Source organism: Acinonyx jubatus, chromosome D1, assembly GCF_027475565.1.
Source record: "Acinonyx jubatus isolate Ajub_Pintada_27869175 chromosome D1, VMU_Ajub_asm_v1.0, whole genome shotgun sequence".
In the NCBI taxonomy this organism is placed as follows: domain Eukaryota; kingdom Metazoa; phylum Chordata; class Mammalia; order Carnivora; family Felidae; genus Acinonyx; species Acinonyx jubatus.
Window position 1 is genome coordinate 5,182,245 of NC_069390.1, and position 17,324 is coordinate 5,199,568.

General features: G+C 56.5%; 2 protein-coding genes and 1 long non-coding RNA gene across 4 annotated transcripts; 2 read left to right on the forward strand and 1 right to left on the reverse strand.

Moving 5' to 3' along the window:
* The first annotated feature begins 3,030 nt into the window (after nt 1-3,030).
* Nucleotides 3,031-8,665, forward strand: CABP2 (calcium binding protein 2). The gene is made up of 9 exons (XM_053202655.1): nt 3,031-3,046; nt 3,159-3,397; nt 4,246-4,317; nt 4,879-5,055; nt 5,624-5,654; nt 7,152-7,286; nt 7,670-7,779; nt 7,893-8,040; nt 8,514-8,665. The coding sequence occupies exons 1-9, from the start codon at nt 3,031-3,033 to the stop codon at nt 8,663-8,665; spliced, it is 1,080 nt and encodes a 359-aa protein (XP_053058630.1).
* Nucleotides 8,666-8,833: 168 nt separating this feature from the next.
* Nucleotides 8,834-16,243, reverse strand: LOC113595519 (uncharacterized). Its single transcript, XR_003416052.2, has 3 exons — nt 15,783-16,243; nt 13,921-14,325; nt 8,834-9,460 (listed from the first exon to the last, which is right to left on the reverse strand). It is a non-coding gene; the product is annotated as an uncharacterized LOC113595519 (long non-coding RNA).
* CDK2AP2 (cyclin dependent kinase 2 associated protein 2) lies at nt 15,067-17,261 on the forward strand. 2 transcript variants are annotated; one of them, XM_015067942.3, is made up of 4 exons: nt 15,067-15,754; nt 16,052-16,152; nt 16,240-16,372; nt 16,737-17,261. In XM_015067942.3, exons 1-4 carry the CDS (start codon nt 15,673-15,675, stop codon nt 16,802-16,804), a joined length of 384 nt encoding a protein of 127 aa, XP_014923428.1. In that variant the 5' UTR covers nt 15,067-15,672; the 3' UTR covers nt 16,805-17,261. The 2 variants fall into 2 exon arrangements, with proteins under 2 accessions (XP_014923428.1, XP_026901588.1); XM_027045787.2 differs by lacking the exon at nt 15,067-15,754 and adding an exon at nt 15,763-15,885.
* Nucleotides 17,262-17,324: the final 63 nt, after the last annotated feature.

The window sequence follows — 17,324 nt, forward strand, 5'->3', positions numbered from 1 at the left end:
ACTTCCCTGGGGCACGCCCCTAGGAGTGGGCTTGGCAGGTCACATGGTAGCTCATTTTGAGTAACCTCCAAACTCTTTTCCAAAGCAGCTGCACCATTTTATAAGCCCCACAGCAGCATATGCAAAGGCCCCAACTTCTCCACGTCTTCACCAACACTGTTGCTGTCTGTCTTTTCCACTCTTGCTATTCTGGTGAGTGTGAAATGGTACCTCAGCACGGCTGTGGGGGCCAAGCCTGGGTCGACTTGGGGGGAACAGGTGGAGAAGGAGCCATCATCTTCGCCCTCTAAAGAATCACAGCTCAGAATAGAGACAGACACGACACTTCATTCACACACTGATTAGTACGGGTCAGGCCGTGAGTGGGCTAGACATCACGACAAACACCAGGACAGGTAAGATATGGTCTCCACGCTAATGGACTCTCTTTAAGAAGAATCTAAGGACTTCAGCAGCAGCCCACACACCCATCCATCTCTCTGTCTGTCCATCTATCTACCCATCTACCCAATCATCCACCATCCGACAACCAAACATTTGACCAGCAGTCCATCAAAACATCCACCTCTCTATATATCCACCCATCCATCCAACTACCCATATACCCGACCAGTCATCCTCTACCTGTCTATCCATCCATCTATCCATTCACCTAACCATCTATTGGTACAATCATCTATCCATCCACCTATCAACTGTTTAACCACTAGCCTGTTTACCCACCCTTCCATTCAATCAGCTACCTGTCCACCCATCCATCCATCCATCCATCCGTCAACCACTGATCCACCTGGCCATCCTAGACACTGGAGCTGGAGCTCCAGCTTGGCTAAGCTGGGCTGGGCAAGTCAAGGGCATCAAGATGAACACCCTAGCATGCTTGCTGCCCATTGAACACAAGTAAGGAAGGATTTCCAAGCCACGCTTTCTCCACCGGGACACAAAGTCTTTGCTTTGTGATTGAAAACACGTTTAGCCTCTAGACCCTGACCAGTTGGCACCCCTACTACATTGGCTCAAACTTCGGGGCACACATTTCTAACCACTTCCCGCCTTAGATGGTCATGTGAGCACAGGGTCACTCATCATACATGATACCCACCATTTTTTGAGCCCTTCCTAAGTGCCAGGAAACTGGTAGGCCCTTTATTTAATTTTCACAAAGGCACCACGAGGCCCAGGTCAACCCCCATTTTCCAGATAAGGAAACCGAGGTTCAGAGAGGTGAAATACCTTGCCAAGGGTCACACAGTGAGTGCATGGGGAAATCCAGGCCTACAGGCCTTTTCTAAGACCTTGCAGAAGACGCTAGAATTCCTGTATCTGAAGGATGTTCGCAAGATGCCGCCTGGGATGTAGTACTCCCCTGGCCTCCAGGAGGGGAGGCCCCAAGTACAGAGGGCTGGAGGCGGCTGGAGGCTGAACCTTCAAGTGGTCAGCTCGGACCCTCACAAGGAGCCCTTCCCATCCTTGACGACCTGGCTGGTGTCCACTCACCTCTGAACGCTGACCACTCCCCAGGTCCTCAGCTCCGCTCAGGGCTGCGTGGGGGCCGTCTCCTCTGCCTGCTGGCCACCCCTCCCTTCAGGCGGTCACTCCCATCGTCTCTCTGGTCTTGGCTCACACGCCACTTCCTCAGCCCCCCAGTCACAGCAAGGTCCCCATTCTCCTCCCTCTTGACAGCCTCTTCTCCTCCATAGTCATTCTGGGTCTGCTGAATGTGTATCTCCCACCAGCTGGAAGGTTCCAGGAGGCAGGGACTGGTCCCCATCACCCAGGAAGGCATATAGCAGGTGTTCCACAAACACTTGTTGAAGATGCCACCCGTCTGGAATTTTCTCCAGCCTCTTGCCATCATACCTCCTCCAGGGGCACTGACCGCTGCCTCCCCTCTGAGGACCTCCGCCTGGGGGTATGAGCCCTGCCTCCCCGCCTGAGGGCCTCCGCCTAACATACTCCGTTGGATTCCAGCACCCGAAACCCTCAACATTCACAGTTGATCCCCGCCAGGGTCCCAGCACTCACCCAGGGCTGAGCATGGGTTAAACATAGGTGGGCAATGCCTAAAAGGGAGGCCCCGTCCTCCCTTCTCCTCCATGAAGCCTCCCTGATGCCTGGGCCAGTGCTCCCGAGTACTTAGACTGTCTGGGGCCCTTTCCTGAGTCAGAGGTGCCTGAGAGCAGGGCCTTCGGGACAGACATGGTCTGTCTGTGTAGCCCCAGCAGCTGGCCGGAGGCTCGGTCCCAGCCTCAGATGTGTGCAAAAGGAATGCACGAATGGGTGGCCATTCGTGTGGCTGAGGGAGGCCAGAGCCACCGGCTCAGGTGGCAGGTGTCTGGAGGGATCCGTTTCCCTCAGACAAAGGCTGGTGCGGGGGGCAGGTGAATAAATCATGAGGGGCCTGGAGCGGGGCCGGGGCAGGACAACTGACCTCATTCCGGGTGGTGAAGCGCACACAGCTGGGCAGTCAGAGGGCTGGGGACGGAACAGGGGGGCACAAGAGGCCAGTGGGGGCTGCCTGGCCCAGCCCCACATTTCTCCCTGACAAACGAGAGGCCGGAGGTCAGCAGAAGGTAGGTGAGAGGTGCTGGCAGGAGGCGGGGAAGCTCAGAGCTGCTCTGGGGCTCTGGGTAGGGAGAAGGGGGGACGTCTGGGGCCAGGATGGTGGGGGGAGGGGTGCTGTCTTTCCAGAATCCAGGAGTCATCCTGGGGGGGGGGGGGCGGTGCAGGCAGGGAAAATAGGAAGAGCAAAGATGGACAGACAGACAGACAGATGGACCAACGGAGCAGAGGGAGGGAGTGACAGAGATGGGTATGAGAGGTCAGAGAGACCCCCAGAGACAGCAGGGCAAATGTCAGCAGAGTGCAGGGGGGCTGGCAAGGGGCCGTGGGTGAGACAGACCCAGAGAGATGGGCAGAGAGGGGCAGCGAGCAAGACCCAAATGGCGGGGGGGGGCGGGGGGGAGACCATAAGCCAGGAAGGCCAGGTGACCAGGTGACCAGGGCTCTGCAAGGTAGCCCGTGGCCAGCATGGGGCTGGAGACCGGTGGGTTGGGGGAGGCTAGGACTTGGGTGAGCAGCACGGGGAGAGCCCTACCAGTCTGTGGAGAGAGGGACAGGGGAAAGTACCCGGGAGCCTGTGGGGACCGCACCCACAGCTGCCCACTCAGCCACCCTCCCGCAGGAACGGGGCGACCAGAGTGGGAAGAGGAGGCGCCCAGCCCTGGTCTCCATGGCCCTTCCCCAGGGCCAGGCAGATGGCAGTCTCCCCGCGGGGGACCCCAGCCCCTCTGAGGGCACCCCAGGGCCCAGCCGGGCCCCTGCCAGCCCAGCAGCCAACGGGCGGCGGGCACTGCTCAAGGAACTGGAGGCCCGGGTGCAGGCAGCCTACGGGCAGGTAAAGGGGACAGGGGTGTGGGGCACCAGAGGGAGCCACGGGGATCCCCCGCCGCAACCGGGACCCTGTAGGACAGACCCAGGGGAGAGCTCAGGGAGGAGCCCCGGGACGTGCAGGTGGGAGGCAGGCTCAGTCAGCTGCCCAGGACGGAGGCTGGCGTCTCTCCCCACCTCTGCCCTCACCGAAGCCCGCGTCCAGCCCACAGCACCCAGAGCTGTCTCCCTTCCGCTCTTCACCTGAGTACAGGGTCGGGGGGCTGGTCCAGGCAGAGGTGCCGAGGGCGGGCAGGCTGGCCAGGGGCTCTAAGGTGAGAGCAAGGGCCCTGGCCCGGAGGGTCAGGAGCTTTCTGGACCGGGCCAAGACGGCCTCCTCTCAGGACAGACGGTAGGGGCAGGGCCTGCCGAGTTCATACCACCATTCTGAGGGGAGAGGTGCCCCAGCCCGCCCTGGCACCCTGGGCACCTGGTTTCCTCCTCCCGTGTCCGGGCCCTGCTTCTGAAGACATTAAGTCTCTCCTAACTGGGGGAGATTAGGGGTAGGGGTTGGGGGAGAAAGTGCTGGAGAGGAGGTACCCAGAAGACCCTCAGAGTGAGCGCAGGGAGGCTGTGCCTTCCAGGGGGCCTTGGCTCCTGAGTGGCCCCCCTCACCAGCAGGGATGCTCAGAGATAATCCTGGATTAGGACCCAAGCCCCCGGGCCCAGGGCTCCCCGCCTGCCCACCCGCTCCCAATCTTCCCTGCGAAACCCTAGGAAAATCCCCTGCAATGCTCCCAGGCTCTCACTGGGGACAGCTGGGGGCAGACAGGAGCCCACAGCATCCGCTGAGGCTCAGCCCTGGGCCGCCCCCAGGACTCCAGGCCTGGCATGGTTCGGGAGCCCATGGGAAACTGTGCCAAACGGCCTCGACATCGGGGGCCTAAGGTAGGACGGCTAAGGGGGAGAAGCCAAGGCTATGAGGCTGGGCTGGAGCCTGGAAGGGTCAGGTGGGGTGGGCAGACTCCTGTGTGAGGGCCGGGCTGGGGTTAGAGGTAGAGCAGGGCAGGCGGGTGGAGGGGGTGGTTCCCACCACCCTAGACCAATCAAGATTTCCCCGGGGGAAGGCCCCAGACTCCGGCCCCTTGCGGTCCTGGCTCCCATGGACCCCCGGGCCTTCCTGCCAAGCTCATTAGGCCCCCCGGGTGCCCATCCAGCTGCCCTGTGCCGGCCGCTCTTCCTGCTCTCTGCCAGTCAGAGACAGGAGGTACAGAGCTGGAGCTGAAGGTCCCATTCTGCCACCGGCTTTCTGAGCAACCTTGGTCCAGTCCCTTGCCTTTTCGGGGGCCTCGGTTTGCCCAGTTGAACGGTAAGGGGGTGGACCCTTCCGGCCTAGAGTATTGATGGGTGAAGGCCCCCACTCTCCTGTGCCCGGTTCCAAAGATGGGAGAGGCTGGTGAATGAGGGTGGAGGGGCCGCCGCCCCAGCTCATAGCTGGCTCTGCCGCAGGAGCGCTGGCAGTGGCCCAGCTCCCCCCCAGGGCGCTCCCACCACAGCCCCGGCCCCGGCCCCGGCCCCGAGGAGCAGGGGGACCCTGGGCCGGGCATCCAGGGTTACTCGGTGCTCAGCAGCCTGGTGGGGCCCGCCTGCATCTTCCTGCGGCCCAGCATCGCAGCCACCCAGCTCGTATGTATGGCAAGCCCCTGCCTTTGCCTCCTCTCTGCCTCTCCTTGAGTGGGGTCTTTGGAGCAAAGGCACACAGATCCAGGGGGTGGGACAGAGAAGAGTGGAGAAAACATCAAGGGGATCAAACAGCGGGGAGACCCAAGGAGACCCACCAGGAAAGAGAGAGGAGAGGGAACAGAGAACCTAAGAGACAGCCACCCAGGGGGTGGGCAGGGAGGTGGCAGGGCCTCCAAGAGAGAGAACAAGAGAGACACACGGAGGTCCCCAGGGCCACGTCTGAGGCTCTGCCCGACCTCAGATCCACCTCTGGCAAATGGAGCTCTGTGACCTCTGCAAGGGGAGGGGCAGGATGTGGGCAGAGTTCTGGGCAGGGGGCAGGGAAGGGGCGGCCCAAGATGCCCAGGCCAGCGGTGTAGCCACCAGCTCTGAGCAGTGTCAGATGACCCAGGCCCTGCCCGTGCATGTTGGGGGTGCTGACTGGGGAGCCCCAAAGAACAAGAGGAAGGGGTGCAGGTGTCAGGGTGGTCCAGGGGATTCTTAACTTCTCTGTGCGCCACCCCCCCTCCAGGACCGGGAGCTGCGGCCAGAGGAGATCGAAGGTAAAGCGTTTTGGAAAAGACTAGTCTCCAGAGGGGTGGACAAAGGGTGGAGCGCACAGGGTGGGGACACTGGGTGGGGCCTCGGTGGTCTCCACCAGGAAGGAACTAGGGGCAAGAGAAGGGCTGCAGGAGATCACAGAGAGATGGGGACGAGACCAAACGGGGAGGGGTTGACAGAGCCCCCAGCTGTCAGCCCCCAGGTCTCATTCGCCAGGTGGGTCTCACTTCCCTTTTATGTTTGTTCATTGAGCAAACGCCTCCTGGGTGCCTACTGCGTGCTGGCCCTGTGCTGGGCACAGGGAGTGTGGCAAACTAGACAGATACAGCCCATGTCCTCGGGGGGGGGGGGTGGGGGCAGATGTCAATGAGTCAACAAGTACAAACGATGCTAAGCGCTGGCAAAGAAATGAACAGATGGGCTGGAGGGGACTGAATTTAGACAGAAGACTTTCTTGGGCAGGTGACCCGAAGACCAGAAGAGGGAAGAGTGTTCCAGAATGTGAGCTCCATGAGCTCCATGAGGTTAGGGATTGTTTCCTTCCTTCCTCCTTCCTTCCTTCCTTCCTTCCTTCCTTCCTTCCTTCCTCCCTCCCTCCCTCCCTCCCTCCCTCCTTCCTTCCTTCCTCCTTCCTTCCTTCCTTCCTTCCTTCCTTCCTTCCTTCCTCCCTCCCTCCCTCCCTCCCTCCCTCCTTCCTTCCTTCCTCCTTCCTTCCTTCCTTCCTTCCTCCCTCCCTCCCTCCCTCCCTCCCTCCCTCCTTCCTTCCTTCCTCCTTCCTTCCTTCCTTCCTTCCTCTTTCCTTCCTTCCTCCTTCCTTCCTTCCTTCCTTCCTTCCTTCCTTCCTTCCTTCCTCCTTACTTCCTTCCTTCTTCCTTCCTTCCTTCCTTCCTTCCTTCCTTCCTTCCTTCCTTCCTTCCTCCTTCCTTCCTCCTTCCTTCCTTCCTTCCTTCCTTCCTTCCTTCCTTCCTTCCTTCCTCCTTCCTTCCTTCCTTCCTCCTTCCTTCCTTCTTCCTTCCTTCCTTCCTTCCTTCCTTCCTCCTTCCTTCCTTCCTTCCTTCCTTCCTTCCTTCTTCCTTCCTTCCTTCCTTCCTTCCTTCCTTCCTTCCTTCCTTCCTTCCTTCCTTCTTCCTTCCTTCCTTCTTCCTTCCTTCCTTCTTCCTTCCTTCCTTCCTTCTTCCTTCCTTCCTTCCTTCTTCCTTCCTTCCTTCCTCCTTCCTTCTTCCTTCCTTCCTTCCTTCCTTCCTTCCTTCCCTCCTGCCTGCCTGCCTGCCTTATCCCCACTACCTAGAGCAGAGCTTGGCACATAGTAGATGCTCCTTAAATATTTGTTGAAAGAACGAATTAAAGAACTAGCACATGCAAAGGCCCTGAGACAGCAAAGAGAAACTGATGTTTACAAGGAGGAAATGATTCGACCAAAGGACGAAGGAAGGGTGTGCTGGTCCAGGCTGGGGTGCGGGGGGACGAGTGGGAAGGACTGACCCCACCCTGCCCGGCAGAGCTGCAGATCGCCTTCCAGGAGTTTGACCGAGACCGTGACGGCTACATCGGCTACCGGGAGCTGGGCGCCTGCATGCGGACCCTGGGCTACATGCCCACTGAGATGGAACTCATCGAGATTTCACAGCAAATCAGTATGTGCCTCAGACCTGCCCCAAGCCCAGTTCTCCGGGGGCCATGGCCATGGCTTGAGCAGCTGGGCGGCCCAGGGAAGAGAGATGCCTCCACAGGTTGGCCCCCAGAGCCGGGGACCCTGGTCATTCTCAAGGCGCTTGCTCTGCCTCTGAAGAATCTCCCCATCGCCCTACAAGTTGGGGGGGGGGGCAAGGACCGTTATCCCCACTTTTTAGATGAGAAAACTGAGCAGATGATCCAGCCTATGGGGCCCCGCGAGAGGGAAGGACCCATTTAGTGGGGCAGGGGAGAGGGACACGGGCCAGGAGAGGAGGGCAGGGGAGGGCCGGGGCCGGGCAGGGGTCTCTGGTTGCCTGGGGTCCCTGACGGGTACGGCCCCCAGGTGGCGGGAAGGTGGACTTTGAGGACTTCGTTGAGCTGATGGGCCCCAAGCTGCTGGCGGAGACGGCAGACATGATCGGCGTCAGGGAGCTTCGAGATGCCTTTCGGGAGGTGCGGCCCCTGGGGCTGGAGGGAGGGCAGGGGCTTCGGGTCTGCCGTGACGGAGGGCTGAGTGAATGCGCGGTTTGGCCGGGGACTCAACGCCTCGACCCACGCCGCCACAGTTCGACACCAACGGGGATGGCCGCATCAGCTTGGGTGAGCTGCGGGCAGCCCTCAAGGCCCTGCTGGGGGAGCGCCTCAGCCAGCGGGAGGTGGACGAGGTCCTCCACGACATTGACCTCAACGGGGACGGCCTGGTGGACTTTGAAGGTACCGCCCACTGCCCTCCACGCTTAGCGCCAGCATAACCCCCGGAGGTTTTTAAGAGTTCAAGGGAATGACCAAAGGGGCATCGGCGCCGTGCGCTAGGCACTCTGTGCCCTCTCCCCGGAAGCAGGACAAGACAGTCAGCTCTTAGGGAGGCGGGAGTGCTTGGCCAAAGATGCGGATGTGGCCGAGATGGGAAGCCAGGCGGGTTGACCAGAACCTCGTTCTTCCTCTAGGCCGCGTTGCCCCAGGGGGAAAACCAGGGTTAAATAATGACAGGAAGCCAAGGAAAATCAGTATGTAGAAATTCTCCCAGAGTTGTTCCTGAGCTTCCTAGCAGCCAAAGCAAAGAGGAAAACAGGTTCAGTTACGAGGTTTGGGGGGTCTTGTCGTTGCTGCTGTTTCTCTGTTTCGTTTCGTTTTGTTGTGTCCATAAAGCAAAGCCCCTCTTCTTCGCCTGGGGGCCCATTCCCCAGATCCAGAAGACTCCCTTGTGGGCTCTGCCCTGGACCACACCTCCTCCCACCTCAAGGCCAATATATTGGTCTCACCCCTACTGGGGTCCAGACTGCAGACCCGCAACCTTTGCTTTGTCCTGGTAGAGTTTGTGCGAATGATGTCTCGCTGAGTCTGCACCGAAGCTGGAGGCAGGAGATAGGACTTGGGACCACAGCCACTGCCTGCCAGCGTGTGCCCGGAAAGCCTCTGCTCCCAGCTGACCCTCCCCCACCCCCCCAACCGCCTCCCTACCCTGCCTGTGGGCAACACCCTGTCCCGCCCTCACCCTCACCCCCGCTTCCCCACCAAGCCCCACTGCCCGTCCCTGTCTCTCTGAGAGTAAAGTGTCTTGGAGCCTGAGGGGATGGCTTCTGCTTCTCATTTGTTTAACCTGCAGGACCCAGTGTTTGGGCCCCTAAAAGTTATAAGATCCCTCGACCATGAACTCCAGGTGGGCAGGGGCCCTTTCTGGATTCTGGGCCCCTCCCAGAGCCAGTATCAGGAAACGTCCCTAGATGAGTAAATGCCACCTGCTTCTCCCAGAGCTGGGATGTGCACTGGCCCCTCATCCCGCAAAAGGGCTCCCGTCAGGGCCGGGGTTACAACAGAGGGTAGCACAAGGGAGTGAGGGCTTTTCCCAGGCCAACCTCACGTACTCTGGGAGGGAGAAAGAGCTGGAAGGTCAGCTGGGAGGAGTGAGTGACAGACGGGCCCCTTCGGATACACATCAGCTTTGGGGTTCCCGCCTCAAACGCCCGAGCACGGCAGGCGCCAGGTCGGCGTCCGCTCAGAGGCTCTCCTGCCCAAGCCCGCTTCCTCGCCCTCTCTCTCTTGCATTCCTGACTTCACCTCAGCGTCTGCTTCCGGGGGACCCAAACGACACGTCCCCTCGCTCCAGCGCTGCCGTGGTCCTTAGAGCCCCATTCTGCAAACGGAGGAAACCAAGACGCTGAGTCTAAGCAACCTTGCTAGCGGTCACACAGCCCCACCGCCGTCTCTCCCGGCCCAGTCCATGCAGCACGTGCTGCCAGATTATTCTTTCTAAAGTGTTACTTGCGTTTTGCCACACTTCTGTTCAGGAACTGGCCATGACACCCCTTCCCCCGCCCCCGCCCCCATCGCCCCCAGATTAATCCAGCCGCTTCTTCAGGCACCAGAAGGCTCTGGGAGGATGAGGGCTGGCATAGAATCACACACAGTTAGGACGAAGCCGAGGTGGGACTTACAGCCAGGCCCCGGGACTTTAAAATCACAGCCCCAACAAGCCGGTGCCTCGAGTCACCGTGGAGCCGGGCCTTGGCCTCCACTAACTGCAGCAAAGGTTTGCCTCGCAGAGCACTGCCTGACCCACGGCTGTTCCTACCTGCCGGGAGGGAGCCTTGACCCTTTGGTCGAGAAGGGGAGGGAGCTTACAGCGCCCCCACCTGGTCGTCACCATCGCTGCTGCCGACAAGATGGCTTTGGGACGGAGAGGGCAGGGGGCCACCTGCGCCCTGCCCAGCCCAGAGCCTGGACACCGAGGTGCCGGGGCTGGCCGCAGCGGTCTCAGCACCACTCGCCCGGCAGAGCCCAGTTAATCCCTAATTCTCAATTAGGGGATCTCTCCTGCCAGTCTGGCAGGCCTGGGGATGAGAAGGAGCCGCCCCAGCCCCAGAGCTTCCCTCCCCCCCCTCCCTGCCACCACCCTCCACCTGCTGTCACAAATGGCATCGTCCGTCCCCTCTGCAGGGGCTGGGGGTGGTGACGGACGTGGCCCACGGGCTCCCGGCCTGGCAGGCTCTGTGGTTGGGGCGGGGGGAGGGGGAGGGGATGGCGATGGGATGGTGATAATTGGCCGCCGTGTATCTGCTGGCCCCCCAAAGTGCCCACAGCTCCTCCAAATCTCCTATATGCCTTCCTACCCCCAAAAAACTGCTGGCCCAGAAAGTCCCAACAGAGTAACCACTGGAGCAGGGCCCAGGGCCGGGAAGAAACAGTGAGCGGACAGAGACTGTCCTGAGCCAAGAGCCCCTTCTCCACTTAGTGGGGGCACCTGCCCCCCAACCCCGTGGGCTGTGGCCAGCTGGAGCAGGTCGGAGCTACAAGATCTTCTGGGTTTCCAAAAGAAACTGTAAAGTCAGACTTACATTGAGTCCATTTTATTGATTTTTTTCTTTTTTAAGAGAGTGAGTGGGAGAAAGGGGCAAAGGGAGAGGGAGAGAGAATCCCAAGCAGGCTTCACACTCAGCATGGAACCAGACTCAGGGCTCCATCCCACGACCTGGGGATCAGGACCTGAGCCGAAATCAAGAGTCAGACACTCAGCCGACTGAGCCACCCAGGCACCCCAATTAAGTCCACTTTAAATAGTTTGACTGCTGACTATAGAATTCAATGAGGTGTATAAACCTTGCATGTACAGCTCAATGAATTTTTATATGTGTGTGCACTCAGGGAACCATCACCCACATCAAGATATTACATCCACTTATTTAGAACAGTTCTAGGCTTACAGAAGTATCTTGAAGATACCACAGGGAGTTCCTGTATACAATCCACCACAGCCAGCTTGGGCAAGGTTCTCCAGAGAACAGAACCAATAGAAGACGTGTGTGTGTGTGTGTGTGTGTGTGTGTGTGTGTGTGTGTGTGTGTAGCTATTTATTGTAAGGAATTGGCTCAGGTGATTATAGGTGCTGAGCAGTCCCAAGGTTGACAGTCAGCAAGGTGGAGAGCCAGGGGAACTTGTGTTTCAGTTCCAGTCTGAGCCTCAAGGACTGAGGACCAGCAAAGTTTCGAAGACAGATGTCCTGCCTCGACCCTCAAGCAGACCAAGTTCCCTCTTACTCAGCCTTGGTGCTCCATTTGGGTCTTCAACTGATCGGATAAGGCCCACCCACCCATCATGGGAAGGGCCATCTGCTTTACTCAGTCCTCCAATTCAGTGGATGTTAAGTGCATCCAGAAACACCCTCACAGTCACACCAAAAGTCACATTTAGCCAAACATCTGGCTATTGGTGACCCAGGCGCGTTGGCACTTAAAATTAACCATCATGCTCTATTAATATCTTATGTTAGAATGGTCCATTTGCTGCCATTAATAAACACTGACACGTAATTATTAACTAAAGTCCATATTCTATGCAGATTTCATAATTTTCCCCGACTATCCTTTTGCTGTCCAGAATGCCACCCTGGGCACCACATAACATTAGGCATCATGCCTCCTCAAACTCCTCTTGGTTGTGATAGTTTCTCAGGCTTCCCTTGTGTTGTTTCATTTTTCTGATCTTGACAGTTTTAAGGAACACTGGTCAGGTATCTTATAGAAAGTCCCTAAGTTGGGATTTGTCTGATGTTCCCCTCATGATTAGTCCGGGGTTATGGGTTTGTAGGAGGAAGACCACAGAGGTAAAGTGCCCTTCTCATCCCATTATATCAAGGGTACATAGCATCAACATGACTTCACTGTTGATGTTGACCTTGATCACCTGGCTTGAGGTAGTGTTTGTCAGGTTTCTATACTACAAAATTACTTTTTCTTTCTCCCATTACGTACTACACTCTCTGGAAGAAAGTTACTCTGCATAGCCCACACTTAAGGGGTGAGGGGTTACAGTCCACCTCATTAAGGACAGCGTCTCTACATAAATTACTTGGAATTCTTCTATATAGATTTGCCTCTTCTCTCCCTTTATGTATTCAACCATTAGACATAGATGTAGAGATAGATGAGACAGAGATAGAAATAGAGATAGAAATGCATGTCAGTAAGGGCTCATAGATATTTATTTTATACAAGTTATAATCCAATACTTTTAAAAGTTTTGTTGTTCATATTCCTCCAGTTTGGGCCATTGGGAGCCCTTTCAGTTAGCTCCCGTGTCCCTTTGAAATACCCCCATCATGGTGGCATTGAGGGTTTGGGGATTTGGGGGTGTGGTGGGTTTGGGTTTGTTTGTTCGTTCGTTCATTCGTTTTTCAGCATTTTCTTACTTTCTAGCAGTATAAGATGCTCCAGGATCATCTTGTCTGTTTTCTGCCCCAGGCTTAGAATTAGCCATTTTCTCCAGGGAACGCTGGTTCACTTTATTGGAGAATGCTATTAGAAACCAAGATCTGGGGGGCGCCTGGATGGCTCAGTCAGTTAAGCATCCAACTTTAGCTCAGGTCATGATCTAGTGGTTTATGAGTTTGACCCCTGCATCAGGCTCTGTGCTGACAGCTCAGCCTGGAGCCTGCCTCGGATTCTGTGTCTCCCTCTCTCTCTGCCCCTCCACCCCCTCTCTGCTTAAAAATAAATAAACATTAAAAAAAAACTTAAAAAAAAAAAAAGAAACCAAGATCTGGGTGCCATATTGCTTCTAGGCTCTCTCAGTTGATAGAGAAGATATGCATGTACACTAATCTGTGTATATACAATTTTTAAATATTTCTGTATGTAATCTACTGTATCTATATTGAGCTAAACACGAGTTCATATTAATGTCTCCAATTTCCGACCCATTATCACATGGATCACGCTAGCCTCCTCCCCTTGCTTACAAGTAACTTCTCGTCCAAAAAATAAGAAATCATCCATGTTCATTTACTTACTTTTCAATTCCCGTGTATGTGCACAGTGGTTTTAAAATTGTCAACCCACACCCCCACAGGAAACCACTTCAACTAGAGACAGTGCTCGTTCATTGTCACAGATCCACTCATTTCCAGATTAGCACCTTAGTCCTCCGTCCCTTCCGTGAGGCCATCTCGTACATTTGTAAAACAGCTAGACTCTTTTGTCACATTCTTCATTCCATCCTGGGATCCCCTGACCTCCTAAATGATTTTTTAAATTTTGCATAAAGCTTACTCTTTACGACAGATGCTTAATATCTTGTATCCACCATTACGGTATCATATAGAATAGTTTCAATGCCTTAAAAAAAAACCCAAAAATCCCCAGGGTGACTGGGTGGCTCAGTTAGTTGAGCATCCCACTGTTGATCTCAGCTCTGGTCTTGATCCCAGGGCCATGAGTTCAAGCCCAGCATGGGGCTCCAAACTGGGTTTGAAGGCTACTTAAAAAAAAAAAAGTCCAGGGTGCCTGGGTGGCTCAGTGGGCTGGGCGTCCGACTTCGGCCCAGGTCATGATCTCACGGTTCGTGGGTTCGAGCCCTGCATCAGGCTCTGTGCTGACAGCTCAGAGCCTGGAGCCTGCTCTGAATTCTGTGTCTTCCTCTCTCTCTGCCCCTCCCCCGCTTGTGTTCTGTCTCTCAAAAATAAACACTAAAAAATAAATTTTTAATGTGAAAGAACATTACAAAAAAATACATAAACTTTTAAACAATTATTTAAAACATCCCTTGTTCAGCTACTTAATTCTACCCCTCATCACCCCTGGCAACCAGTCATTTGTTTACCTTATGTAGAAGTTTCCTTTTTTCCAGAACGCCCTACAATTGGAATCATACAGTACATGGTTTTTTCAGACTGGCTTCTTTCACTTAGCAATATGCCGCTCCGTGTCTTTTCATGGTGAGATAGATGATTTCCTTTTATTGCTGAATAATAGTTCATTATATGGATACATCACAGTTAATTTGCTCATTTGCCAATTGAATGCCACTTCCTCTGGGAAGACTTCTGTGATGTCACCAAGCAGGCTCCTTCCTCCAAATTCCAATGCATCCTGTACCAGACTTCCCATTGTCGTACTATACTGTGTGCCTTCGCTTCCCTGTCCGTCTCTCCTTGAGACTAAGAGCTCCTTGAGGGCAGAAGCCATGGCCAGTTCATTTCCATATCATCAGTGTCCAGCACAAGGCCTGGGATGAAGGATAGAGTCAGAAAAATGTCTGTTGAATGAATGAATGAATGAATGAATGAATGAACGAACGAATGTCCTGCAGATGAGGAAAATCTACCGACCCGGGACATGAGGGGTACGCGAGGCCAGAAAAGTTTTGAGGAAGAGTAGCGTGGGAGAAAGGGTTAGTGTTTGGAGGAGAGTCTAAGATATAGGGTTATGAGGAATGAGATTTCAGGGGAGGGGTCTGGATAGAGAAATGGATGGAAAAGAGGAGAATGAATATTCATTTGTCCACACGACAGCCCTATAAGATAGTTATTATTAGCGTCCGCCTCTTAAAAGACGGGGAAACCCAAGCCTGCCGAGGTGAGTAACTTGCCCAGGAGGAAATCGCCTGTGGGGGCAGTGTGAGATTCGAACCATCAGCTTATTTAACTCCAGTCGATGCTCTCCTCACCAGTTTGGGACAGGGCCCGACCTGCAGTGAGTAGTCAACGGAGGTGAGCTGTCCCTGCTATTGTCAGTATGAGGCACCGGCTTGGGGTCTGGGGGGCCAGGTTGAGGGGTCTCTGAGGTTGCCCTCGGACCTGAGACCCAGCCTGGACCTGAGCACTAGGCAAATGAGAAGCACAGGCGCGGTGGTAGCGTTGGTGAGGGACCCGTTGCCATAGGAACAAACGGAGGCTTTAGGAGGAGGGCGCATGCGCGGACCGGGGAAAGGGTGTTGAACCGGTGAAAGGTGACGTAAAAGCGCACGGGGTGAGACGCAGGGCTCCGAACGTCAAAGCCCTGCGTCCTCCGGCACCCAGAGCGGTAGAAAGGCGCGTTCGGTGGTGGCGGCTGCAGCAGCAATAACAGCCCCAGCCGGACCGAGACCAGGCGGAGCGCAGCCGACGTGCAAAACAGCGCGAGTGAAGCGTTAGGGCGGCGCCCGCACACGGGAAGACCCCTCCGCGTGAACCGCGGCGGACCGGACCGGGGTCCCGGCTTCCGAGGCCCCGCCTCTCGGGCCTTGGGACTAATCGGATTGAGAGCGCGCCGGCCTGGACCGCGAACTCGCCAATTGCGTAGGGCGTCAGCCACCGCCCAATCCGGAGCAGACAGGTGCGAGCCCCGAAAGGCGGAGGCCAATCAGCAGCGGTTGCGGCCTGTTGGGGCCGGTCTCGGCCAATGAGGAGGCTCGAGTGACATCTTCGCGCACCAATAGGGAGTGAGAGAGCGTTCGTGCCCGCCTACCCTTCCGGCCTGAGCTCTATTTACCAGGGGCGTGCGGCCGGTTTACCAATCAGAGCGCGGCTGAGCGGCCAAGCAGCCAACCCCGGAGGAGCGGCCGGCCGGCGTCCGCCGCACCCAAGAGTTGGGGATGTCCTACAAACCCATCGCCCCCGCCCCCAGCAGTACCCCCGGCTCCAGCACCCCTGGGCCCGGCACCCCGGTCCCTACAGGTGAGGATCCAGCTCTACCCCTGCTCACCTGCCCGGGTGGTGGAGAAGACGGCCTGAGTTCTGCAACACTGGGCCTGCCGCCTACCCTCGCTGAGCCTCAGTTTGCTGGCCTGTGAAGTGGGCGTGGTCACGTAAGGGCTAGTTGGTGGAGTGCAGGGGGAGGGGTTTGTCCCTGAAGTTGAGCTCCTGAAGTGAAGCATCCGTTTGGAGGGAATCGGGCGAATCCGGTCGGGGGCTTGGAAAGCTGGGAGGAGGCGTCCTGGCCCCGCGCTGACCTCTTACTCGCGCATGTTGCAGCCGGAAGTGTCCCATCGCCATCGGGCTCGGTGCCGGGAGCCGCTGCCCCTTTCAGACCCCTGTTTAACGACTTCGGACCGCCCTCCATGGGTTATGTGCAGGTGAGTGGGGCTGAGGGACTGCCTCTGGATGGGGACTGGAGGTCCCCTCGGGGCCTGAGTTCATTGCCCTGTCCTCTTTTGACACAGGCAATGAAGCCACCGGGCGCCCAGGGCTCCCAGAGCACCTACACGGACCTGCTGTCGGTCATAGAGGAGATGGGCAAAGAGATCCGGCCAACCTATGCTGGTAGCAAGAGCGCCATGGAGCGTCTGAAGAGAGGTAAGTGAGGCCTTCACCCGCCCTGGTCAAGAGACTAACACCGGACAGTCCTTCATGAGGAAGGGAAGGACATCTGAAGGCCACCTGAGCCAAGCCTAGACAAGGGCCAGGATCACCATCCAGAGAGGTGTTTTGAATTGAATTGAAATTGAGTCCGTTTTCGGGGAAGGACCAGAGCATTTGTATTTCAACAAGGCAGATTTGAGGGTTAGCCACGTCTCTAATCGTACTAGTCCCCTCGTTAGATTATAGTCCTTGTCCTTTTTACTGAAAGGAAAGGGGGTAGAGAGGGAGGGGTCTTCCTCTGGGGGGGGGGGGGGACTGTGGAGAGTCGCTCTACGTCACTTGCGCATCCCCACCTCAGGCATCATCCATGCCCGGGCCCTAGTCAGAGAGTGCCTGGCAGAGACAGAGCGGAACGCCCGCACGTAACAGGACGCAACTCCGCCTCCGAATCTGGACCTTTCCCGGCCACTGCAGAGCACCTGCTTCTCCCTGGCCTTCACCCCGAGTTGCACTTCCCAGCCTGGGCTTCCTGTCCTGTGTCCCGTGGTGGGTGCCCTCCAGGAACCAGGGGGCGGCTCTCACTCCAGTCGACAGCACTAACTGGGACTCTTTCAAGAGTTAGCAGCGAGGTCACTGTGAGTCCCACCCATGACCTGCCAACAGTGTTGATCCAACTGGAGCGTTCTCCTTTCTGTGGCCCCCACCACTCAGCACTTACCCAGGACTTTTCACCACTTTTCCCAGACTCCTCCCCTAGCAGGGCCTCCGAAGGCCTGTCACCTCCCTGCCTCATCTCCTGGGCCATAGCGACTCTTTTTTCAGTGTCTTTTGCTAAATATGCCCTTTTTGTATAAATAAAAGATAATTTGGAGTTGTTCTCTCATCTCTTAGTCTTTCTGAGTCTGGTACTTCTGCCAAGCCAGGCAGAAATTGGGAAAGAGGAGAC

What these genes read in the sequence shown, in the direction of transcription:
- CABP2 (XM_053202655.1), top strand. An exon ending in GCATCGCAGCCACCCAGCTC is followed by an intron (nt 5,056 to 5,623) that starts GTATGTATGGCA and finishes CCCCCCCTCCAG; the next exon opens with GACCGGGAGCTGCGGCCAGA. An exon ending in CGAGATTTCACAGCAAATCA is followed by an intron (nt 7,287 to 7,669) that starts GTATGTGCCTCA and finishes TACGGCCCCCAG; the next exon opens with GTGGCGGGAAGGTGGACTTT.
- CDK2AP2 (XM_015067942.3), top strand. Translation starts at nt 15,673, where the DNA reads ATGTCCTACAAACCCATCGCCCCCGCCCCCAGCAGTACCCCCGGCTCC. An exon ending in CGGCACCCCGGTCCCTACAG is followed by an intron (nt 15,755 to 16,051) that starts GTGAGGATCCAG and finishes CGCATGTTGCAG; the next exon opens with CCGGAAGTGTCCCATCGCCA. An exon ending in CCTCCATGGGTTATGTGCAG is followed by an intron (nt 16,153 to 16,239) that starts GTGAGTGGGGCT and finishes CTTTTGACACAG; the next exon opens with GCAATGAAGCCACCGGGCGC.